General features: G+C 44.2%; 2 protein-coding genes across 4 annotated transcripts in view; one reads left to right on the top strand and one right to left on the bottom strand.

Annotated features, from left to right (window-relative positions):
• Window positions 1-6,024, bottom strand: part of GNPAT (glyceronephosphate O-acyltransferase) — a 35,124-nt gene extending 29,100 nt beyond the window's left edge. For both annotated transcript variants that reach the window (XM_005539784.5, XM_005539785.5), the window contains exon 1: window positions 5,778-6,024. In XM_005539784.5, the coding sequence (XP_005539841.2) occupies window positions 5,778-5,855 (78 nt within the window). In that variant the 5' untranslated portion in view covers window positions 5,856-6,024. The remainder of the gene's footprint in view (window positions 1-5,777) is intronic.
• A 43-nt stretch (window positions 6,025-6,067) lies between these two features.
• Window positions 6,068-24,677, top strand: FSAF1 (40S small subunit processome assembly factor 1). 2 transcript variants are annotated; one of them, XM_005539780.5, is made up of 7 exons: window positions 6,068-6,210; window positions 8,427-8,770; window positions 19,056-19,115; window positions 21,159-21,254; window positions 21,402-21,488; window positions 22,723-22,775; window positions 23,840-24,677. In XM_005539780.5, exons 1-7 carry the CDS (start codon window positions 6,093-6,095, stop codon window positions 23,976-23,978), a joined length of 897 nt encoding a protein of 298 aa, XP_005539837.2. In that variant the 5' UTR covers window positions 6,068-6,092; the 3' UTR covers window positions 23,979-24,677. The 2 variants fall into 2 exon arrangements, with proteins under 2 accessions (XP_005539837.2, XP_005539838.2); XM_005539781.5 differs by having other exon boundaries at window positions 19,059-19,115.
• The last annotated feature ends 1,271 nt before the right edge of the window (window positions 24,678-25,948 follow it).

The following is a 25,948-nucleotide window of genomic DNA, read 5'->3' on the forward strand; positions in this document are numbered from 1 at the left end:
CTAAACAAACTGTGTTCCCAGATCTTTGTTCAAGTTGCTCCCTCTACAGAATGGGATTCATTCTCAAATATTTGAATGCCTATGTGCTTGACACCGTAGTATGTGCTGAGGATATAGTGGTGATCAAGAGAGAGAGAGTCTTTTTCATGAAGAACAAGGTGGACGGTGGTACCAGTTATTGAGAGGGGCATTTACAAATGCTCCTTCCACACTGTTCACCTGGGAAATATTTAGCCATAAACCAGAGCTTGTGTTACCTCTTCTGTGTCCCATATTCTGCTTCTCCCCTTTACCTAGATTGAATAGGTCATCCTTTCCTTTCAGTCTTTACTGAGCCCTCAATAATTGGATTTTCAAGATGGTCTCTAAAACACTTCATTAAACTTGTATTTGGTGCCTCCCTTACAAGACTGTGAACTTCTTATCTGGTAGATAAGGTGTCTTACACATTTCTGTACTCCCAGTTTCTAGTAGGAAATCATGTCACTGTAGAATGAAAAAATAAATTACAGAATGAACTCACTTTTTGAACCCTGTCAATGATGGCTCCTCGGTATTCACAGGATAAGGCTCAACTCTCTCCCCATTCTGGCTCTTACCCAATGTCGAATCCAGTGTTTTTTTCTGGTTTTTTTTTTTTTTGAGACGGAGTCTTGCTCTGTTGCCCAGGCTGGAGTGCAGTGGCACAATCTTGGCTCATTACAAGCTCCGCCTCCCAGTTTCACACCATTCTCCTGCCTCAGCCTCCCGAGCGGCTGGGACTACAGGCACCCGCCACTATGCCTGGCTAATTTTTTGCATTTTTTAGTAGAGACGGGGTTTCACCGTGTTAGCCAGGATGGTCTTGATCTCCTGGACCTTGTGATCCACCTGCCTCGGCCTCCCAAAGTGCTGGGATTACAGGTGTGAGCCACCGCGCCCGGCCGAATCCAGTGGTTTTTAACTCAGGCTGCACATTAAAATAACCTGGGGGCACTTCAAAATAAATACTGATATCCAGGTTCCACCTCTAGAGATTTTTGATTAATTTGGTCTGTGAGTGCTGCTTAGCTGTCAGAATTCTTTTTTTAAAATACTCCAAGTGATTCCTATGTGCAGCTAGGGTTGAGTGTTCCTGCTCATTAATTGGCCTTCCCTATACTATGCTTGAGAATTTTTTACTATCACTAAGTAAATTTACATGGCTACTCACTCAGGAACATAACACAAAGAAGAACCCAAGTAAGCCTTAGGGGAACTATCTCTTCCCCATCTTACTTAGAGTAGAGCAGACCTCTCCCTATTGCTAGTGAAATAGGCCTTTCGTGTACCTCCCTTTTAACTGCTCTGGAGGATCCATTCATTCAACAGATAGTGACTGAGAGCTCACAGTGTACCAGGCACTGTTTTATAGGCTGTGAATACAGCATGAACAAGGAAAGCAGGGACTGCACTGAGAGCTTACATGTCCTTATGGAAAGACAGACAACAAATAAACAAGGTAAATTCATTTAGTGATACCACCAGTAGTATGTTGGTCAATGTTTAACCATTTAACACTTGATATGGGAGAGCTCTGAGTTATAGCATTCGTCAATTTTTGTGAGATATATGCTCCCACCAGGGCAGATTTAAAGCTACGAATCTGACCCCAGCAAATGCAAAACTGAGGAGAAATGAGCAGTAGCACACAGTTATATAGGATCTCCACGTTCCAGCATGATAGACAAATAATCTCAAGAGCACAAGTAACAGTATAATAATGAGAAAATGCTAAGTTTTCAGTATTTATTACCTTTTTTAAAAACAGGATTTATTTAATTATAAATTTGTATAATACTTAATTTATTTTTTTTGAGATGGAGTTTCACTCTTGTTGCCCAGGCTGGAGTGCAATGGCACGATCTCAGCTCATCGCAACCTCTGCCTCCCGGGTTCAAGCAATTCTCCTGCCTCAGCCTCCTGAGTAGCTGGGATTATAGGCATGCACCACCATGCCCAGCTAATTTTGTGTTTTTAGTAGAGATGGGGTTTCTCCATGTTGGTCAGGCTGGTCACAAACTCCCGACCTCAGGTGATCCACCCACTTCGGCCTCCCAAAGTGCTGGGATTATAGGCGTGAGCCACCATGCCCGGCCCAGCCAGCAATAAAAATTCTGAGAAAACATAGCATGCCACACAGAAGGGACTATGAGCATTCTGAGGGAAGAACATGCTTACTGACTGAGAAACAGAAGGCCAGGGTGGCTAAAGCACAGGTGAACATGAAGATTAGTAAAGTCAGAGTAATAGCAGTTAAGAGATCATGTACAGTCTTGTGGGATACTGTAAGGCATCTGGATCTTTCACTTGGACTTGAACAGGAAGTCATCATCTGGATTATGGCACACCAGTGGTTACCCACCCTCGGTCTTCTTTTCATTCTAGGGTCTCGCTGAATGATTTCAGGCTCACCGATGGCTACAGATACAACCTATTTGCTGAAAAATCTATACAATTAGGCCAGACCCCCTCTCTTGCTCTGGCACCGTATTTCTAACTCTACTTGGATCTCTCCCAAATACCATGGAATGTATCTGGCCCATAACATGATAATCCACAAGTTAAAAATCATTATATTTCTCTCTTACATCACAAACTGAACACACCCCAAACTGAATTCTATTACCCTGACTAAACCTGCTCCTCTCCCCATATTTCCTATCAATGAAAGGCCTCATCATCTGCCCAGTTGCCAAATCGTAGAAACCCAACAGTGAACTTCAGATTATGCTCTCTTCCTTAGCCACCACATTCAAATGGTTCCAAAGGCTGATGATTTACTGTCATAAATATCACACAAATTCATCAGTTTCCCTTCTTCCCGGGCTCACTGTTACTGCCTTACTTCAGATTTCATTACTTTTCTGGATTACTGCAATAGCATTCTAACTGATCACCACTTTTATGCATCAGATTCCCTCCCCAACCTGATTCTCTTCCTACAATCTCTACTCAGGCAAGACAGGTTACCTATACAGATAATCACACCAGAAACCTAGTAGTCTTCTCAGACTTTCAAAAATATAAATGTACTTTGGGAGGCCAAGGCAGGCGGATCACTTGAGGCCATGAGTGCGAGACCAGCCTGGCCAACATGGTGAAACCCCTTCTTTACTAAAAATACAAAAATTAGCCGGGTGTGGTGGCAGGCAGCTGTAATCCCAGCTACTTGGGATGCTGAGGCAGGATAATCTCTTGAACCCTGGAGGTGAAGGCTGCAGTGAGCCAAGATCGTGCCATTACACTCCAGCCTGGGTGACAGAGTGAGACACCATCTCAAAAAAAAAAAAAAACCCACATATTTATTTTTACGTATACATATATGTGTATACACACACACGCGCGCACACACACACACATACATAAGATTAAGATCACCCATAAAGTTATGATTTTATCCCTAAGGATATGTAAACACGACACATAAAATTTCTTTAGGAAATATCATCTGCCTACTTCCTTACTTTGTTTCTCACGTCTCCTTTCTTCCACCCAAACCTAACTAACTAATTCTAACCCCAAATATGCAAGGGAATAGTTTTCTTACATCAATGTCTAGGACAGTTTTCCTCTCCCTCATCTGCCATTCACAGCTCAAAAACTCAGCTCAGGCCAGGCACAGTGGCTCATGCCTGTAATTCCAGCACTTTGGGAGGTAAGTAGATCACTTGGAGGTCAGGAGTTCGAGCCCAGCCTGGCCGACACAGTGGGTCCTTGTCTTTACTAAAAATACAAACATTAGCAGGGCGTGGTGGCATGTGCCTAAAATCCCAGCTACTCGGGAGGCTAAGGCAGGAGAATTGCTTGAGCCCTGGAGACGAAGGTTGCAGTGAACCAGGATCAAGCCACTGTTCTCCAGCCTGGCAACAGAGCAAGAGTGTCTCAAAAAAAAAAAAAAAAAAAAAAAGGAAGATCAGCTCAGATGTCACCTTTTCTTAGAAACCTTCTCCAAGTACTCAAACTGGTCAGGTGCCCCTTCTTGTCACTCCCACAACACGCTATGCATGCTGCAATCATTGCCCTTATCCTACTTAACTGTAATTACTTGTTTACTTTTATGACTTCTTGTGCCCTTAAAGGCAGAGCCTGGATCTGTAACTTCTATATCTCAGAAACTGAGAATAATGAGTAGGATACTGTATATATTCCTAATGTTTGCTGCAATCAGCAGTATCTTGTATGTTTCTAAAATGCTACTTTTAGATCAGAGTATTACACAGTAACAGTGTAGCTGGGGAAATAAAAACAGCCTGAAGTACTAAGAGAAAGTAAGGTTACCATGGAAGTAAAGGTTATCCAGTCACAAAACAGTAGCGAGAACTAGAGGGTTGCTGTCCAGCATCAGAACTACAGAATGCTCAGATCCAACTGCCATAGTTTTTCACATGAAAAAGTGGACTCAAGTCTTATTAAAGAATCGTTGGTGAAGGGGGAAGTAAAAAAAAAAACAAAAAAACCAACTCCTTCCTTTAACGTACAAAATGAAAATTCCAGCCAATTCACAAACCAGTTGAGAGCTTAAACAGCTACATGTTAAAAGCTGGATCTGCATAGCAACCCTCTTCCCTTCATGCCTGCTCTGGAGTAGCAGTCAGAAAACAAAGTTGATATCCACCACAGAACTGTGGGGAAGATCAATGTAGAGAGAGATTTAAATAATAAGCCTTATAGGCAGTTAGCTATCAGAAACCGAAAGGTCTTGATAGAGAGGGAACAGAAGTTTCTCCATGTTCCAAAGAATACTGGTGTCTCAATTTGAAGGAAGCCATATTCTCTTTCAAAACTGGGATGTTTATCTTGCTCTGTCGTGTTAACCCTGTTTTGACCTTTCTGCACAAATGAACACTACATTTAAGCCCAAACCGGACACTAATCACCAGGACATGCTAATATGCTTTTAAAATGAATTATTTTATTTCCTCCTAAAGTAGCTAAAGACCAATTTAGTGGTTAAAAACAACAAAAAACAAACAAAAACCAAATCAGTTGCCCCAGGACTGTGCAATCCTGAAGGCTATAAAAAAGGCTATAAAACTTCCATCTCATAATTTCTTCATGAAAATCGTGGGTGACCAACATCTGCCAGCAAAAAAGACCGGTTAAAACCAAGAGAGGAAGAGGGGGTTGGGGGAAAAAAAGGCAAGCGGGAGAGAAGCTGGGTGGCGCTGGCGGTCCTCCAAAATGATTTGTGAAAAAGGTACAATAATGACTGGAAGACAAAAACAGGCAATAAAAATGTCTAGAAGTTCTAAATTTTCCTACATTAAAGTGTTTAAAACTCTATCCCCACATACAAGCCAAGTGCTTTACTCCCAGGAATATAACAGCAGCAAAGAACGGGGTGCGGAGCCACAGGCTATCTCAGGGCGGGTCAGACCCGCAGGTTTCTCAGGTTTGCCCAAAAGGTAGCTGGACACGCCCTCGCTAGAGATGGGGAGACTCCAATTCTCCCCCCCCCTCATTCCCGTGTCCAGGAGCTTTCTGAAGGCCCAGGGCCTGATAGAAAGAAAGAGAAGGAACAAGTGGAAAGGAACCAAAGGAACCATAATCGGTAGAAACTTCCAAAAGCATGCACACACAGACACACAACGATACACTGTTGTCCTGGAAACCAACCCAACCAACTAACCCCTCCTCGGGAGCCTAGGGGGCCAGCTCTTTTGGGCAAGGGTCTTGGGCCGGAGGAATAGGGAGTGGGAGAAACGGGTACTATCTCGCGCAGCTCCGCTCTGGGCCTCTTTTCCCTGGGCGCCTACCGAGTAGAGGAGCACGACAGCGCTGGGACTGGTTGGACCAACGGAGAAATAAGAGTTAGATGAACTGGGAGACTCCATGGTGCGGCTGCCGTCCCGGGCGGGGTCTGGGATTCTTTGCTAAGCAGTGGTGGTGCTGCTGCTGGGGGCGGTTCTTTCGCGCAGGACGGCCCTACTTCGCTTAGGGCGGCGGCACCCTCTGCAGCCGCACCACAGGACCCCGGGCGCCGCCATCTCAGCCAGGACGGAAGCCGCGCAGGGCCCTATGGCGCATGCGCGCAGTCGCGGAACCCGGAAGCGGGGACGCCGCGCGGCAGAATGAGGTTTGATTCCTCGGTTGATCCCACAATGTCGCAGGAGCAAGGCCCGGGGTCCTCCACACTTCCCAGTTCTCCGACACTTCTTGACGCTCTGCTCCAGAACCTTTACGACTTCGGTGAGTGCGGGGTCCCAGGAGCCCACGTGGAGAGCAGATCTGAGGAACGTGGTTCTCCTGTGCGGCCTGTGCTGGATTGGCCTCTGCTTTGAGGCTAAAGGTTCTTGCATGTCAAGCACCCGTAACTTCGTCCCACCTGGTTCCAGTAGCGGATGCAGAACACATTTCTCCATCGGAAGTCACCCCTTGACCGGGCTCTGTCGAGTTATTCATCAGACCTTCCAACTCGTCCCCAAGTGTGGGGACCGTCGTACTTTCTTGTAGGAAGCACCAAGGCTTTCCGATTTAACGCGGGCAGTGCGCACAGGACCTTGGACTCTCGAAGTAGCCCACTTTTCCACGTTTTCTTGAGCTCTGGGAAGTCCCCTTTCCCCATGCCACCCCCAAGACCTGCCTGACCTTGGTGCGATAGTGTCATTTCGCCCTGGGGCCTCGGGCCTGTTGGATAATTCACCAGCTTCATCCTTGTGTGTCCCTCGCCAGAGACATAGCCCTTGGCGAGTTGTCCTTTTCCAACTTTTTTTTTTTTTTTTTTGAGACGGAGTCTCGCTCTGTCGCCCAGGCTGGAGTGCAGTGGCGCGATCTCGGCTCACTGCAAGCTCCGCCTCCCGAGTTTACGCCATTCTCCTGCCTCAGCCTCCGAGTAACTGGGACTACAGGCGCGCACCACCACGCCCGGCTAATTTTTTGTATTTTCAGTAGAGATAGGGTTTCCGCCGTGTTAGCCAGGATGGTCTCGATCTCCTGACCTTGTGATCCGCCCATCTCCACCGACCAAAGTGCTCACAGTCGTGAGCCACCGCGCCCGGCCTTTTTTTTTTTTTTTTTTTTTTTTTTTAAACAAGTGCGCCAACCTTTTACTCTCCATTCTTTATCTTGATGGGGGAAAAGGAAAATAAAAGAGCCCATTAAAGTCGCATGGCGTGTCAGTAGGAACACAGTGCCTCATACTCTGAAGAGCTTGCCCGGAAGAAGGTGACACCCTTTGCACATGCACTAAGGAAAATCATTAGATTTCAGGACAACACACATTTCTTAAATTTACAGCGTGATATTTTAAAAGCTATTTTTATTTTGGTACGACTGCTCAAAATTTTAAGCTCACCTAAACAGTAGGAATGATAATTAAAAGTATTGAGAACTTGCCATATACCACATGCTTTTCATGTATTTGCTAATTTAATTTTTAACTTCATGAAATAGACACTGTCATAAATCCCATGATTGCAAATGTGAGAACAAGTACTAGAGGTTCATGAAACCTGATACAGGTTGTCTAACTGGTAATTTTTGCAGAGCCTGGATTCTGATTCTAGCCCCAGACCCCACGCTTGTTGTATTCACCAGTATTTCTGTGCCCTTGGACATACTGGAGGACAGAGAAGACTTAGTCTCTGACCTTGAGAAGTTTAAAATCTAGAGGAAAAGATTATTCTGCAAAATAATATAATTTATGTCAACACAGGCTGGAAAACATGGTAGGAACTCTGAAGGCATTGAATGTGTCTATTCATTTTTATATCCTTAATGCCAAAGTTTAGTTGGCTCTTAAATGTTTATTGTGTAAAAGATTAAGCAAATAGTAGCAAGCATAAATCAACAGCTGGTAATTTAGAGAGCTCTGTAGTATTTGTAATGCATGTGAGTAAGGATGCCTAGGATTCTGGTTAGAACTTTCAGGTGACTGGTTAGAGTCTGAACAAGTGAAATATAGAGTAAATAAGAGAATTTAATAGAAAACAAAGGCATTCAAATTGAGCCAGTTGTCTTAGGTTCATCTTAATTCCTAACTGTGAAAGAAAATAGGAAGACTATTCCATGTTCCTGTAACCTAGAGAGTGTTAAAAAGAAACAGTGGCTGCAGTGCCTGATATTTTTAGTATAAAGCCAATTGGGATTACCAGCCCTGGGGACTATTGCTGTGATGACACTTTGAGTAAGGACCAAGGTGGGGACTAAAGTGATTGTACTAATAAGTGTCGAAGACGTAAATATAGTTACCTAGGAAAAGATGACCACATTTTGGATTCTCTGCATTTTGCAGATACACTCTATTTGAAGGAAAACAGATAGTTTATTTCTTTGTGTGTGCTTCTAGGTGCATATAGCCCTGGAATATATACAGGTTCATATATACAGGTACATTCATATGATTTGATATTGATGGTAGCTAAGACTGAAAATATTTATTTTCCTTCCTGTGTTTGAACAAACAGGAGATACGGAAGGTGAAACAGAACAGAAGATCATAAAGAAAAGGGAAAACAAGAAGAGAGATGTGGAGGCTGCAGCGGCCTTGGCAGCAGAGCCATCTCCCCTACCTGGTTCTCCCGTAAGAGGCCAGAGGAAGAGCGCTTCGAACTTCTTCAAGGAACTTAGAGAAGAGCGGCGTTGTGCTCCTGCTGGGACCCCCACAGGTCCCTCTTCAGAACCAGAGATCCTTGCTGCTGCACTTCATCCCTCTTCCCTAAAGAACAATAGGGAACAAGTAGAAGTGGTAGAATTTCACAGCAGAAATAAAAAAAGAAAATTGACGCCAGATCATAACAAGAGCACAAAGGTAATGAGTTGGTTAGCTTATATGTACGTGGTGAAACCCCTGGTATTGTAGTATTAGGTGAGTAGCTTTTTAGACTGTGGCAGGAATGCCTGACTATCCTTAGGCCTGCAGATTTGCCAAAAGGACTCACAGGACCCAAGACAGCATATAGCCCTTATCAGTCATGTAGGCCTATAGACTGACCTTAGTTATGCAAGTTCTAAACCTCCAGTGAAAAGCAGGTATTCGCCATCAATCACATTGCTAGGATAAACTGTCTGGGAAAACTTGGTACAGCAGTGGTTCAAGACTTCAGGTATGCAAAAACACTCTGATCAGGCAGAATATTCTAATTGCTCAATCCTCAGGAGCCAGCCAACTGCCAGTGTTGAAAATAGGACTTTCTTGAGAATGTGCAGGGTTTGATAAACACAGGCCTGCTGAGTTAACCCTTTCAGCAACTCTTTCTGGCATTCCTGTTACGTGCTAGCCACAGTTGTAGGCACTGAGATATAGCAGTGAACAAAATATATAGAAATTCTTGCTCTTGAGGAAAAGCAATGCTGGTGGAAAAGCAATTTGATTTTTCTGAGCAGTAATCCTTTTCAGACTGAACTTGTAAATCTGACCCAAAATTCAGTCCTCAAGGGAGGTGTGGTTTCTCCTCCAAATGTTTTTAATTTTTTTTTTTTGAGACGGAGTCTCGCTCTGTCATCCAGGCTAGAGTGCAGTGGTGTAATCTTGGCTCACTGCAAACTCTGCCTCCTGTGTTCACGCCATTCTTCTGCCTCAGCCTCCCGAGTAGCTGGGACTACAGGCGCCCGCCACCAAGTCTGCCTAGTTTTTTGTATGTTTAGTAGAGATGGGGTTTCACTGTGTTAGCCAGGATGGTCTTGATCTTCTGATCTCATGATCCACCCGCCTTGGCCTCCCAAAGTGCTGGGACTACAGGCGTGAGCCATTGTACCCGGCCCCAGATGTTTTTAATTTATTGACAAGCATGTCATAATGGCTTTGACAAATTCATTGCTATTCCATTTCTGTAACCTCCCCCATGTCCTGCAAACCTTTGTCTATCAACAAAAAAGTGAGGATTGTATGTATTAGTTTCTAAGGCCACTCTAACAAATTACCACAAACATGGTGACTTCAACCAACAGAAATGTATTCTCTTATAGTTCTGTAGTCCAGAAGTCCAAAATCAAATTGTTGGCAGGACCATGCTCCCTCTGAGGGCTCTGGGGGAGAATGCTTTGCCTCTGACCAGAAGGTGGCTCTAAGAGTTTCCTTGGCTTGTGGTGTGTTGCATAACTATAATCTCTGCCTCCGTCTTAATATGGCTTTCATCCCTGTGTCCCTGAGTCTCATGGTTCCCTCTGCCTTTCTCTTGGCTTTAGGGCCCACCCTGAATCTGGGATGATCTCGTCTTGAGATGTTTAATTGTGCTATAAAGATCCTTTTCCAAGTAAGATCATAATCACAGATTCTGAAGAGGAGTAGGACATGGCCATATGTTTTTAGAGGCACAATTCTACCCACGACAAAGATAGTTTGGCTTGCATTGTTCTTTATGAATGTGTAAATGTATGTTAGTGTCCAGTGTTTGCCGCATCTTTATGGTTTTAAAAACTATCTGTATAATCTTTTCTAAAATTCAGGTAGCACTTCACGTCAAGCTCACTGGCATCTCTTCCTCAAAGATCCTTAGTGCATTCTGCTTGCTGAGCGTGGTGGCTCACACCAGTGATCCCAGCACTTTGGGAGGCTGAGACCAGAGGATTGCTTGAGCTCAGGAAGTCGAGGCTGCAGTGGGCTGTGGTTGTGTCACTGCACTCCAGCCTGGGTGACAGAGCGAGACTGTCTCAAAAAAAAAAAAAAAAAAAAAAAAGATTTTTAGTGAATCTGTAACTGTACCTACCTTTATTTTAGGATTCTAGATAAGCTTCTTAACTCTTATGTTCCAAATACTAAGGCTCTGGTAACTGTTACGGATGGGTCAAGAAATGGATTTCCTTGGTGTTTGGGGCAACCAGAGCCCCGAAGCTGGCCATATCCCAGTACCCCAGTGTATCCTACAAATACTGGTATTTTCTGTATGTGTCATGATGTGAAAAATGTTGGAGAGCACTGCTTTGCAATATAATTCAGCATTTGAAGACTTTAACATAAAGCATTGAGGCACCCTTTCTTGTTTCTTCAAGTGTCTCAGACTTCAGTTTCCTCTTATGTTCCCTCATGTTCTTTCTGGAATGGAAAGTTTTTTTTAATAGAAAGGACAGAAGAGTTGGGATTGAATGAGTCTGCATTTCCCTGTTGCTTAATAACAGAGCATGCGTGGCGGTCTGTCAGATTGTCTCTTGCTTCCTTTTCCAAGCGAGCCCTTGTGCATTCAAGTTGGCTTTTCTCAGGAGCCTCAGCTCACTCTACATTTTGAACTTCCTGACCTTAATGAAATTTTTCATTTGTCATTGTTGCTGTGCCCTTTCCTCTTTTTTTTTTTAAAATGCGTCCTTTGAAATGTGAGTGTGTCTTGTTAAGGAGCTAGAATGTGGACACATTAAAAACACATACACCCGTAAAACGACCTCAGAATGTTGCCATTGCAGCGTGGAAATAAATACACGTGAATAGAATGCTAGTTCTTACAGCATATTCTGGGTATGCTAAGTGAAAGAGTAGTCAGCCAGCTGGTGCTAATTGGAGTACACCATCTGTGCTGAGTTTATGTAACATGGGAAAGTATAGTTGTGCCCTTGTTCTCTAAAAACTTCTAAGCCATTGCAGGGCAGTTAAACAGACATGGGTGGCAAAAATATATGATGGTTAATGATAACCTCCATGACCAATCATAGCATCAGCTGGTCATTTTTAGAGAATGCTTGAGAAAGGAAGAAGGGGATGGTGCGTTGGACAACAATCCAGCTAGCCCCGCCTAGACCCAGGAAATGACCTTATTTTTCCAGAACTTGTGCTATAAATTCTATGATTAAGCTGCATTGTGCATTGAAGCAGGTTTTCATGGGTTTATCTGGGAACTTGGCCACTATTTATATATGTATTTTTTATGTTTAGAGACAGGGTGTCACTCTGTCACTTCTGCTGGAGTGCAGTGGTGCGATCATAGCTCACTGCAGCCTCCAATTCCTGGGCTCAAGCCATCCGCCTGCCTCAGCCTCCCAAGTAGCTAAGACTATAGGGCACACCACTATGCCTGGCTCATTTTAAAATTTTTTGTAGAGTTTGGGTCTTGTTTTGTTGCCCAGGCTTGGTCTTGAACCACTGGTCTCAAGAAGTCCTTTTCCCTCGGCCTCCCAAAGCACTGGGATTACAGGTTTGAGAGCCACTGTGCCCAGCCATCATGTCCCTTTTTTTTTTGAGATGGAGTCTTGCTCTGTCACGAGGCTGGAGTGCAGTGGCCCGATCTCAGCTCACTACAACTTCTGCCTCCCGTGTTCAAGCGATTCTCCGTCAGCCTCCTGAGTAGCTGGGACTACAGATGCACACCACCATGCCCAGCTAATTTTTGTATTTTTAGTAGAGACGGGTTTCACCATGTTGGCCAGGATGGTCTCGATCTCAACCTCGTGATCTGCCCTTCTCGACCTCCCAAAGTGCTGGGATTACAGGCGTGAGCCACTGCGTCCGGCCCATGTCCCATTTTTAATGTAGTGACTATACAAGTAATTTGACTGGAAACAGTAAGAGATCACATATTCATTCCTCCATTTATTCCAGCAATCACTGGGTGCCTGCTGTCTGCAGACCTTGCAGATGGAGCAGTGAAGAAGGTAATAGTGCTTTGCCTTTATGGAGTATACTATACAATCTACTTCGGAGTTGAGCAATATAATATAATTAGAAAGAATTATAAACAAATGGGTTCCTGGAGTACCATGCAGAACCTAGTCTAGATATAGTGCTCAGGGAGTTCTCTCAGGAGGCAGCATTCAGGCTAATGCTGTATTAAATGGTGCTGGTGAATGGGACAGAGAAGAGCGAGCCAAGGAGGGGAAAACAGCCTTGCTAACACTGTGGGGTGTGAAGAGACCTGGCATGTTCAAGGAGCTGGAAGAAGTCTAGCAGGACTAGGACAGAGGGGAGAATGGTTGGTGCTGATACAAGAGAGACAGGCTGGGACCAGCTCTTGCCAGGTCTCATAGGCAGTAGTGAGCCTTGGGACTTTAGTCTTAAGTACATGAGAAGCCACCAAAGAATTTCATGCAAGGGCATGAGGTGATCTGATTTAAATTTTGAAAAGATCACTGTAGCTCCTATATGGTGAATGGATTGTAAGGGAGCAATACCAAGAGGCATGAGGAGACTGATTTAGGGGTTTGTTGCAGTGGTCCAGGTTCAAACAGCATGGCCTGGACTCATGATCTCAAAAAAATGAATGGGCAAACCTACTCTTTCATAAGTGCAAGACTGCCTGCAAGGAAGGAAATTCTTACGCTTTAAGCAATGGAAGTGTCAGATGTAGCTCAACGCGCCTGTGTGTTGCTCAGCCCTTAGGGCTGTGTCGCTGCCATTTCTCCACAGCTAGCATTGGGCCGTCTTAACGTGAATCATTCACTGGCCCTGTTTCAGGAACCTTAGCCTCCTTTGTGGCCTTAGATAAGAAAGAGATAAGAAACTCATGATAGAATAGTGTTCCGTAGATCAGAAGGGACCTTTGCATCCTGAGACTGAGGTACACGGAGGCTGCCCCTGAGCATATAGCGAATTGCTAATACTTACTGGGGGTGTACTGAGAGTGTTTATTCATTAACTCATTTATGGTCTCAATCCTCACAATTCCTGGGACCTGTCTTCATTTCACAGAGGAGCCTGAGACTTCCAAGAGGTTAAGTTACTTGCCTGTAGTTAAACATTAACCTCACAGCCCCATATCTGCAATTCCGAACACCCAGAGCTCTGGAAACCACAATTTGATTGATCCTTTTTCTTTTAAGATTGGTGCAAATTTATTTGGCAAAAAAATCTGACAAATCTTTTAAAAATCATTTTTGTTCGGCCGGGCACGGTGGCTCATGCCTGTAATCCCAGCACTTTGGGAGGCTGAGGCAGGTGGATCAGAAGGTCAGGAGTTCAAGACCAGCCTGGCCAATATGGTGAAACCCTGTCTCTACTAAAAATACAAAAATTAACTGGGCATGGTGGCGGGCGCCTGTAGTCCCAGCTACTTGGGAGGCCGTGGCAGGAGAATCGCTTGAATCCGGTAGTCGGAGGTTGCAGTGAGCCGAGATCGTGCCACTACACTACAGCCTGGGCAACAGAGCAAGATTCTGTCTCAAAAAAAAAAAAAATTTTTTTTTTGTTCATCTCATTTGGTATGAATATTCATAGATATTGCCACAGAAATACTAATGTGTTTAATTATGGGTTACTGTCTTGGACCCTACTGGAAGTGGTCTATAATATTCAGTATGTTCAGTTTTGCCTTTTAAAAATGTAAAGGCTTCTGAATTTTAAAGCTGGAACCTGACCCTAAGGATGCCAAATAAAGGATTATGAAACTGAACTAAGAGTCAAAGGTCGGGTTCAGACCCCACGCGTTCTGGCTTCAACACTGTGTACTTAACTGCTATACTAGAGAGAGCATAGGTGAGGTTAGGCTCTGCTCTTTGTCCTTTGAGTGACACAAGTACACTGACTCTGAGCCATAGCGAGACATAGAGACATTTCTCACAAGTTATAGTCAGATAGCTTTGATCGTTCCCCAAATTCTTGCACCTCCCATACTTCCCCACAGTATGGATGTAGCCCACTGCACGGTAATCCACCTGGAAATCCTCCATGCTCCAGTGCCGCTTATTACTTTTACGCCAGACTCCCTGTTCCTGGGTAGAGCAGTGTCAGACGGGTGTTAGGAAGAAAATAATCTAGCTGAAGTAATTTAGACTCATCAAGGTATGAACAAACTTCTTAATATTCATACAGCTGCCTGCATTTTTTTTTTTTTTTTTTGAGACGGAGTCTTGCTCTGTCGCCCAGGCTGGAGTGCAGTGGCCGGATCTCAGCTCACTGCAAGCTCCGCCTCCCGGGTTTACGCCATTCTTCTGCCTCAGCCTCCGGAGTAGCTGGGACCACAGGCGCCCGCCACCTCGCCCGGCTAGTTTTTTGTATTTTTTAGTAGAGACGGGGTTTCACCGTGTTAGCCAGGATGGTCTCGATCTCCTGACCTAGTGATCCGCCCGTCTCAGCCTCCCAAAGTGCTGGGATTACAGGCTTGAGCCACCGCGCCCGGCTAACTGCCTGCATTTTTAAAAGAGCGTTTGTTTACCGAGCTACTCTTTCTCTAACTGGAGACAGGTTGGTTGGGCTCTTCAACTAATAGACTTTAAAAAAAAAAAAAAAAAAAAAAATCACAGCCGCGTAAGAGAAAATACCTAAATCATCCCATAGACAGGTTTGCTGAGTCTGGTGGTCTGCCTGCCTTCATCTCTCACTTTTCTTCCAAATTGTTCTTTTTCTAGCTTTTCCTCCTTCTTCCCTGCCCAACATATAAGTTCTCAAAATCTCCATACATATCCCTCTCCTTGTGTGGGATAGTAAGGCTAGATTAGTTGGGATCGGTTAGACTGTGATTTGATAACAAATAATCCCTACATCCCAGTGGTTTAAAAGACAAAAGTTAATTTTTCTCATGTTACATGGCCATCAGAATTTGCAGAGGCAGGTCTCCTGTGCCACACCATCCTCATCTAGGGACCCAGGATGATGGGGTGCCACCATCTGGAGGGTTGTTAGTTGCTTTAATGAAGGAAAGGGGAGTTAATGAAGGGCTCTTCAGGGTTTCACGTGGAAGTAAGCACACACCCCTTCTGCTCGTGTTTCTTGGCCAGGGAGAGCCCCCTGGGCATTCCTAGCATCAAGTAGACAGGGAAGCGTGAGTCGCCTGTGTGCCTGGAAGTAGAGGAGGACGCAGTATTGCCTATGGGCAGTAGTGCCTCCTACCGCAGAGAATATGGGGGGAAAGAAAACCGAGGAGACCGCTGATGGTTTCTCAGTCAGGTCATGTATTATGAATAATGTGCTGAAGTGACTCTCAAGCTATGAATAAAAATAAAAATTAGGTAGTGGTGGGTCGTGCTAATAGGGACTCAGCGTCTGTGAAATAATGAGCCAAGAATTTTTTTTTCCCAAAAGTTTGTGTTTGATACATGCACAGATCTAGACCTCAGACCCTTTCTCAAAAAGCCATCAATAGCTACAAAACTAAGATGTTTCTGGTGAACTGCTTAAAGAGGGATGAGGACACCGAGGTATCTGTGTCTGTGCCAGAGCTACCACCAAGGGGCTCTCTCCTCCCCTTGGTCTAGTCGGCCCCTCAGCCCTGGTGTCCCCACGGCCAAGGTGCAGGGGATTAGGTGTTCTCTGTGGCTGCTGATGGGGACAGCAGGGACTAGGAGAGGCCTGATATTGCTCCTCTCTTTTGTAGGCCAGTCTCTCTCCAGGGCCCAGGGGTTTCAGCCTCATAGCTATCATACAGTTGGCCAAGAATTTTATTACTGTGCTGAAATCCTCTTTAAATTGTTCCATTCTCATGCTAATCTCTAGTAACAGATCAGCCAAAAACATCTATGACATCCCCAGTATTGCTAGAAATTTGACGTGCCTCGCACCACTGCACTCCAGCCTGGCGACAGAGTGAGACCCTGTCTCAAAAAAAAAAAAAAAAGAAAAAGGAAAAAAGAAATGGAAATGTTCGACTTAGAAAGTTGATTTAGTCATTACTTCAGTGACGCAGGTAGGAGGAAAGAGGAATTACTTAAATGTTTAGAAAAGGTGGTAAATAACTTAGGGGATCTTGGAGACCTGGGAACAGTATACAGGGTTTTGTTTGATTTTTTAGGGCTTAGATATGGTCGTAGTAAATAGATTGGATGTGCATGGCAGTGGAAAAGATGTCGTAACTTGAAAGTAAATGTGGAATTTTTTCCAGTCATGGAATAGGAAGAAGACTCTTTCCGGGGTAGGTAAAATGGAAGTGGCTCACACAGAGTCCTCCATGCTATGCCTGTGGTCTTAGTTAAGGCACTTGACACTGTCAGCCAAGTGGGAGACAGGTTTGGAGAAAATGTTAAGCCAGGAAGGAAGATGAAGCAAATGGAAAGTATGTCTGTTGTGATTAATAGCACAGAGCTAGGCCATACTCCTGGACCCTGACAGTGGTCCTCTGCTGTCCCGTCCTCTGTTACCATCAGCACCCCAATCCTGTGGCGAGCCAGTCAGTGTCCAGTGTGACAGTGGATGCCTGTGATGCTGCTGATGGTATAGTCAGTAGATCCGTTAGGAATAAGAGCATTGGGTAAGCCTTGCTGTTTTTTGGACCCTGTGCCACACACTTAATACACTTTATCCTGTTTTATCATAATAACCCCCCTGTGAATTAAGTGCAGAGGTCATCATCTGAAGAGTCATTTCATAGGGAGACAGGAGCCATCGTCTATGAAAACATGCAGTGACTGACTGTCCAAACCCACACACCTTAAATACGGTGTTGGAGGCTAGGGTGGGGGATGAGGAACCAGGCTAAGCGGAAGCACAGCTCCTGTTTGGAGAAGGAGAGAGCAAGTGGACTCCATTGTGGCTGCCTCGTGGACTGTGTAGTTGCAGGGTGGACTGCCACCATTGGTGGACAATGGCACATGGTGCCGTTGTGATAGGCACCTCTTGGCAGGTAGGGCAGGGGATAGGTTGTTACAAAGAGTCACGTATTTTGGGGGCATTTGCAGCGGCATCATTTTCTATTAGGAATTATAAACCAAATCTCCACCATGTTAGGAATCTGATGTTCCTGAAAGAACTGTTTAGCCCATTACTCTAGTGACCAGATGGGAGGGAAGAAAGAAATAATTACTTGAATATAGCAGTTTCACTCTCTAAATTTTACCCTCTAAAATTCCTGCTCATAGGCTTCCTTTCCTAAACCCTCCCAGCAAGCAGCAAGCAGAATTTTCTGTATGTGATATGTGAGATTCAGGCATTGCTCTCTTACCAGCTTTTCTTTTTTCTCTCAGTTTCTCATCATTACTTTTATAAGCTTTGAGACCCTAAAAAGTATTGTCTTTATTTTTCTTCTGTTAGTTGTTCATTAGGATTTTGAGCAACATGCTTGTATTACTTTTGACATTTAGCCATCTGGGCCAGTTTCAAGGTTTCTTTCTGTTTTCCAATTTTTAAATTGTGGTGAAATATACATGAATGTAAAATTGACCATTTTAACCTTTTTTTTTTTTTTCTTTCTGAGACGATGTCTCACTCTGTTGCCCAGGCTGGAGTGCAGAGGCGATCTCGGCTCACTGCAAGCTCCGCCTCCCAGGTTCATGCCATTCTCCTGCCTCAGCCTGCCAAGTAGCTGGGACTACAGATGCCTGACACCATGCCTGGCTAATTTTTTGTATCTTTAGTAGAGACGGGGTTTCACTGTGTTAGCCAGGATGGTCTCGATCTCCTGACCTTGTGATCCGCCTGCCTCAGCCTCCCAAAGTGCTGGGATTACAGGCATGAGCCACCGCACCCGACCCATTTTAACCATTTTTAAGCGTGCAGTTCAGTAGTGTTAAGCTCATTCACAGTGTTGTGCTGCCCTCATTACCATCCATCTTTAGAAACCTTCTCAGCTTGCCAGACTGATGCTGATGTTCTATACCCATTAAACACCAACTCCCCATTCCCTCCCCCCGGCCCCTGGTGGCAGCCATTCTAACTTCTGTCTGTGTGAATTTGACTCCTCTGGATATTTCATAAAATGGAATCATGCACATACCCTTCTGTGACTGGCTTATTTCACTTAGCATCATGTCTTCCAGGTTCATCCATGTTGTAGCATGGGTTAGGAGTTCCTTCTTTTTTCAGGCTGTGGAATATTCCAGCATGTGTATATGCCACGTTCAAAAATATCTGTTCGTCTGTTGGTGGACATTTGAGTTGCGTCTGCATTTACTATGAGTAATGCTGCTATGAATGTAGGTGTACAAATATCTCTCCAGGTTCTTTTGGGTATGTGCCCAGAAGAGGAATTGTCAGATCACATAATTCTATTTTTTAATTTTTGAGGAACCATGATAATTGTTTTCCCCAATGCCTATACCACGTGGTAAAACATTCCCACCAATAGAGGACATGGGTTCTAGTTTCTCTACATCCTTGCCAACACTTGTTATTTTCTGGTTTTTTGATAGTAGCCAGTCTAGTGGGTGTGAGAGGGTTACTTTCAGGTTCCTTAAAACATTACTCTTTTGGTGATAGATACTATAATGATATAGTAACAGACAATCTAAATAAGAATTTTTTCTCTCAGCAGACTGAATCTGGTGTTTTGGAGAGAGATGTGGATATACAAGAATTTAATCTAGAAAAGGTATGTACTTTGAGATTGTTAAATTATTTATAATTAACTTTATTTACGATATTTGTTTATAAATGTATGTTTGTATTAAATTTATTGTAAGTTTATAACATGACATGCAAACTGTGTAGTATAAATGTTAGATATTATAAAAATTAACAGTTTTTTGTTTTTGAGATAGAGTTTCACTCTTGTTGCTCAGGCTTGAGTGCAATGGCGCCATCTCGGCTCACTGCAACCTGCACCTCCTGGGTTCAAGTGATTCTTCTGCCTTAGCCTCCTGAGCAGTTGGGATTACAGGTGCCTGCCACCACACCCAGCTAATTTTTTGCATTTTTAGTAGAGATGGGATTTCCCCATGTAGGTCAACCTCAGGTGATCCCCCTGCCTCGGCCTTCCAAAGTGCTGGGATTACAGGCATGAGCCACTGCGCCTGGCCAAAATTAACAGTTTTATAGTATCTAAAAATGAATATTTTACATGTCTAAAAGTTGGGAAAATGGTTAAGCAAATCATACTGCATTCACTTTTTTGTTTTGAGACAGTCTCCCTCTGTCACCCAGGCTGTAGTGCAGTGGTAGGATCTTGGCTCACTGCAGCCTCTGGCTCCTGGGTTCAAGTGATCCTCCCACTTCAGCCTCCCGAGTAGCTGGGATTACAGGCATGTGCCACCACACCCAGCTAATTTTTGTATTTTTAATAGAGGTGGGGTTTCACCATGTTGGCCAAGCTGGTCTTGAACTCCTGACCTCAAGTGATCTACCTGGCTCGTCCTCCCAAAGTGCTGGGATGACAGGCGTGAGCCACCACGCCCGGTCTGCACTCACTTGATTGAGTATTATATATACTCATTTAATACATGATGGTTTTGTGACTACAATGCCACTGATGCAATGGTAATTATGGGGATATGTATATTCAGTGGTTGTAATGTTTTAAAAAGCACGTAAGAAAAAAGATGGGAAGAAGTAATCTAACAACTAAGAGTGGGTATTGCTGACGTTTTCTCTTCCTTCTAAAACTATAGATCTATGTTTGAAGCTGCTGCAATAAATGGTTTCTAAGTGTGAGTGTGTGTGTTTGGAGAGGTGTTTTTCAGTTGAAATTATTGCCTTTATGGACAATGGCTTGTTTTAGAGAGCATCTTAAAGCTCTTAACTACAGAGGTCTGCGTTGAATCCTGGCTCTGTTATTACTTTGTGCAGAGATAAATCTTTGTATCAGCTGTTCAAATTAAACATGGGAGAGGGCTGGGCACAGTGGCTCACGCCTGTAATCCTAGCACTTTGGGAGGCCGAGGCGGGCAGATCACGAGGTCAGGAGATTGAGATAATCCTGGCTAACATGGTGAAACCCCGTCTCTACTAAAATATACAAAAAATTAGCCGGGCGTCGTGGCGGATGCCTGTAGTCCCAGCTACTCGGGAGGCTGAGGCAGGAGAATGGCATGAACCCGGGAGGTGGAGCTTGCAGTGAGCCGAGATCATGCCACTGCACTCCAGCCTGGGCTACAGAGCGAGACTTCGTCTCAAAAAAAAAAAAAAAAAACCATGGGAGAGGGCCAGGCACGGTGGCTCACACCTGTAATCCCAGCACTTTGGGAGGCTGAGGTGGGAGGATCACTTGAGCCTAGAAGTTCAAGGCCAGTCTGGGCAACATGGTGAGACCTGTTCTCTACAAAACTTTTTAAGAATTAGCTGGGTGTGGTGGTGTGTGCCTATAGTCCTAGCTACTAGGGAAATCATGCCCAGGAGGTCAAGGCTGCAGTGAGACATGATCACGCCTCTTTTTAACTGTACTCCATCCTGGGGCGGTGGGGGGAAACAGAGCAAGACCCTGTCTCCAAGGAAAAATATGGGAGAAAGATGTTGTGGGAGATGGTATGTGGTAGGAGAGCCTCCATAGAGCTCCTTTGACCACACAACAGTGGAGTTATTATTCCTATGCGCTGTTATTACAGAGCAGTGGATCTGAAATGCATTACTTCTGGCAATATGTTTTTTTCTTGGGAGTTGTTGGAACGCACTTGTGTCTGAGTGTGCTTTGTGTCCGCAGGCTCGTTTGGAAGTGCACCGCTTTGGGATCACTGGTTATGGAAAAGGAAAGGAGAGAATCCTGGAACAGGAACGTGCCATTATGTTGGGCGCTAAGGTGAGGGGCTGCTGCTACCTTTCATCACCAGACAACATGCCAAAAAAGCAAGAGCAAGGAAAGCCAAGAGCAAGTCAGGGCAAGGGACACTGGCACATTTTTGCAGAATAAAATATGATGGTTTGTTTCCTTGTTCTTTCATTACAGCCTCCTAAGAAGAGTTATGTGAATTACAAGGTTTTACAGGAGCAAATTAAAGAAAAAAAGGCAGCAAAGGAAGAAGAAAAGAGACTGGTAGGTGTGATGGTCTGTCCTTTATTCAGCTAGAATGGGAAGATGGATGCTCTTTGACACAGTGGAATGCCGGAAGCCGCTGCTTGGAGGGCAACGAAGGCATCAGAGTTAAAGGATCCCATGCTCTCCACTTCTTCAAGTTAGCTCTGTTTAGTAATACCAGCCAAGTAATCTGGCATACTTACATGCAAGGTTTGCTTTGAAATAGCAAACTCCTTGTCTTAGTCCTTTTGTGTTGCTGTAAAGGAATGCCTGATGCTGGGTAATTTATAAAGAAAAGAGGCTGATTTGGAGCATAGTTCTGCAGACTGCACAGGAAGCATAGCACTGGCATCTGCTTGGCTTCCGGTGAGAGTCTGAAGCTGCTTCCACTCATGAGGGAAGGCAGAGGGAAGCCCATGTGTACAGAGATCACGTGGCAAGAGCGAGACGTGAAAGAGCGAAGCAGCAGCGTGGAGAGGTGCTGGGCTCTTTTTAACAAACAGCTCTCATGGGAAATGGGAAGTAACAGAGGGAGAACTCACTCATTACCATGAGGACAGCACCAAGCCATTCATGAAGGATCCGTTGCCATGATCCAAACACCTACCACCAGGTCCCGTCTCTAATTTTGGGATCAAATTTCAACCTGAGGTTTGGAGGGTCAAATATCCAAACTATAGCAATCCTGTTCCAATAATGCAGGCTACTTTGATCTTTCTTCTATCCTTAGTTTTTTTTGTTGTTTTCTGGTTTTTTTTTTTTTTTTTTTTTTTTTTTTTTGCATTTTACATTGTATAACCTTGTATACAACACAAGGGCCTATGAAAAACCACAAGGGGAATAGATGTTACACTTTCTACCTTTCACCTAAAATGGAAGATTTGAGCTTTCAGTGTAAGACTATTAGTCTTACCTGGAATAGCCATTCACATTCTTTTTTCTTTTTCTTTCTAACTGAGACAGGATCTTGCTGTGTTACCCAGGCTGGTCTTGAACTCCTGGGATCAAGTGATCCTCCTGCCTTGGCTTCCTGGAGTGCTAGGACTATAGACATGAGCCACCACGCCAGGCCCAGCCTTTCACATTCTTGAAAGGGTTTTAGGGTAAAACTTTGAGACTGTTATGTTTAATATGCCCACTTGAAAGAAATATTAAAAATAGTATCTCAGTGACTTGGTCACAAACCTCTTGCCTTTGTTTGAATCCCATTATACATTACTGATATGTATATGATCTTAAATTCTGAAATCAGGCCCAAGAAACAGATATTTTCAAGAAAAAGAAGAGGAAAGGACAGGAGGACAGGTGAGTGATTTTATCAGGGCCTGGGGTTGAACAATCTGGGTGAACCTACTGATTAGTTCTGCAAAGGATGCCTTGAATGTGTGTGGTGTTGCTAGCCCATTAGAGTGCTTCACTGTCTCTCATTTATCCTCATCAAAGTAGGATTTAGTAAATTGTGCAAGATGAAACAGCTGCCTGAGAACTGAATTAGGAAGTTTCTCCAATCTCCCACTTTTCACCGACACTCCAAGTGACTAGTGGAAAAGCTGCAGTTTACATTTCCAAGAAAAGATTTCTGTTCTAAGAGTGCTGCTACAGCAGCATAGTCTGGGTCTGTATTGCCTGCTCTTTGACATACCACGTAAGATAGAGCACCGTAATTATGAATAAGGGATGTTGACTTCGTTGCTTTATACTTGTTTCTTAGCTTTTGTTCAAGTGCCTTTTTCTCTCTCTTTGAGTTACCGTTTCAGAACGGACTCTTTTTGTCTTAGCCTGTTTTCTTGAGCTCCTACTGCACTTGTATGTGCTGTAAAATGGTCATTTGTTCTGGCCACCGATCTCTGTCTGTTGAATGCCTCTCTGTGCCAGGCATGTGGGTGCTTTAGGTGTTGGTGTACAGCTGTAATCACACTAAAGATATCCCTGCCCTTGAGGAGCTTCACTGTAGGAAGGGAAACACCCCAAAACATACAAATGGATAAGTAAGATGATATCAGGTACTGGCAAGTATTGTAGAGAAGTTGAAAGAGCGCATTGTGAAAGAAAACCACAGGGAGGGGGTGAGCTGGGAAATCAGTCTGAGGAGGTGACATGGGAGCTGAGAACTGAGCAAAGAAGAGGGGCAGCCTGGAAAGGTCTGGTAGCAGAACATTCCTCTCCGAAGAAACCAGTGCGAGGGCCCCGAGGCAGGAAGGCAGTGGCATGTTTCAGGGACCACAGGAAGGCGTAGTGGGGTAGGGGGTGTGCATGGCAGGCAACCAGGAATTTGCAGGCCAGACTGCAGTGGCCTGGTTGGTGGTACTGCGATGCTTGTTGGTAAGTTTAAGACTATTTATAGTACCTTTCTCTTACTTTAAATGTAGGAAATCCAAAAAGAAGAAGTCCGCTCCCAGTATTTTGTCAAATGGACGGATTGGACAGGTTGGAAAATTCAAAAATGGAACGCTGATTCTGAGCCCAGTTGATATCAAGAAAATAAATTCTTCCAGAGTGGCCAAATGAAGTACTTTATCAGATAAAACGAGGATGGGAACAACTGAGTCAACTGCAGTGGCCCTGGACCCTGTGCGACTCGAGAGAGATCGTTCTTACCACACATTTCACAGACTGCTTTTTCATTTTAGGAAAAAAGTCAGACAGAAGTAACATCTCTAGCTGCCGAAGTGTCTGTTTCATGGTGCTGAACGCGTTAGGCCCAGTGCAGCATGAATATGAAGTGAACTCACTGAAAACTGTTTTTTAATGTTCTCCAGCAGACTTCACTCCTGTTTCATGTTCACTGGTATTTGGTGCATTTGCCTGGAATACAATTTTTTATAACTTTACTGTTTTGTAAATGCTAGTAGTTTACATTAAATTGCCTTATAATATTTTTAATGATTTAATGTTACGATATCGTGAAAGAACCAAGAATCTGATAATTTATCAGTTTTGTGGAAAAGCAGTTTTAATTTTTAGCCTACCATGTGTATAAAATCTACCTGGGAAGAAGTTACATAAGTAAAATACGTTTGTAGTATATGTGCCTGTGACTGTTAAATAATGGATGGTTTTAACACACAGTTTTGTGCCCACGTTCAAGTGAATGTTATTTCTCTCAGAGTCTTCATCACCTTTGCAGCCATATATATGTTTTTAATGATATTGCCCTTGCTTAAATCTTGTAGCACATTAAAAAAAAGTCTTCGATGATGGTGACAATTTGGGCTTTTAAAATTTTGTTTCTTCGATTTTTTTTTTTTTTTTTTTTGAGACAGAGTCTCGCTCTGTTGCCCAGGCTGGAGTGCAGTGGCGCGGTCTTGGCTCACTGCAAGCTCCGCCTCCTGGGTTCAAGCAATTCTCCTGCCTCAGCCTCCTGAGTAGCTGGGACAACAGGCACATGCTGCCACGCCCGGCTAATTTTTTGTATTTTAGTAGAGACGGGGTTTCACCATGTTGCCCAGGCTGGTCTTGAACTCCTGAGCTCAGGCAATCTGCCTGCCTCAGCCTCCCAAAGTGCTGGGATTACAGACATGAGCCACCATGCTCGGCCTGTGTTTTCAATTTTTTAGAGACAAGGCCTTGATCTGTCACCAAGGCTGCAGTGCCCCAGCATGATCATAACTCACTGTGGCCTTGAACTCTTGGGCTCTTGCCTCAGCCTCCTGAGTAGTTGGTACTAAAGGCATGTGTCACCACACCCAGCTAATTTAAAAGATGTTTTGTAGGCCGGGCCTGGTGGCTCATGCCTGTAATCCCAGCACTTTGGGAGGCCGAGGCTGGCCGATCATGAGGTCAGGAGATCGAGACCATCCTGGCTAACATGGTGAAACCCCGTCTCTACTAAAAAATACAAAAAAATTAGCCGGGCATGGTGGCGGGTGCCTATAGTCCCAGCTACTCGGGAGGCTGAGGCAGGAGAATGGCGTGAACCTGGGAGGCGGAGCTTGCAGTGAGCCGAGATCACGCCACTGCACTCCAGCCTGAGCAACAGCGAGACTCCGTCTCAAAAAAAAAAAAAAAAAAAAAAGAGGTTTTGTAGGGACTGCATCTTGCCATATTGCTTAGGCTGGTCCTAAACTCCTGGGCTCAAGCTGTCCTCCTGCCTCGGCCTCCCAAAGTGCTGGGATTATAGGTGTGAGCCACTGTGCCTGGCTGGCCTTTTTTTTTTTTTTTTCTTTAATTGCCAAAAAATTCTGATCCTAGCCTAGTGAATGATAATGTTTTGGTCCAAAAATCAGGTATAAATGGCTCACTTTGTTATGTGACTTTATGTTGTCTCTGAAGACACTGACAAATGAGGAACTTGCAAAATGTTTGGAACAATGCCAGCAAAACTTGAATGAGTGGTTTGTTTTCCAGGTTTATTTTGAAAGGCATTATTCATTAGGATATATATTTTGGCTGTAAGTAATTTTTAAAAGGTGTAGAAGATCTCAAACATGACAGAAAACACTAGGAAAAATCTCAGGAGCTGGCAATGACCCATGAGA

Source organism: Macaca fascicularis, chromosome 1 (genome assembly GCF_037993035.2).
Source record: "Macaca fascicularis isolate 582-1 chromosome 1, T2T-MFA8v1.1".
NCBI lineage: Eukaryota > Metazoa > Chordata > Mammalia > Primates > Cercopithecidae > Macaca > Macaca fascicularis.

What these genes read in the sequence shown, in the direction of transcription:
- FSAF1 (XM_005539780.5), top strand. Translation starts at nt 6,093, where the DNA reads ATGAGGTTTGATTCCTCGGTTGATCCCACAATGTCGCAGGAGCAAGGC. An exon ending in CCAGAACCTTTACGACTTCG is followed by an intron (nt 6,211 to 8,426) that starts GTGAGTGCGGGG and finishes TTGAACAAACAG; the next exon opens with GAGATACGGAAGGTGAAACA. An exon ending in AAGAATTTAATCTAGAAAAG is followed by an intron (nt 19,116 to 21,158) that starts GTATGTACTTTG and finishes TTGTGTCCGCAG; the next exon opens with GCTCGTTTGGAAGTGCACCG.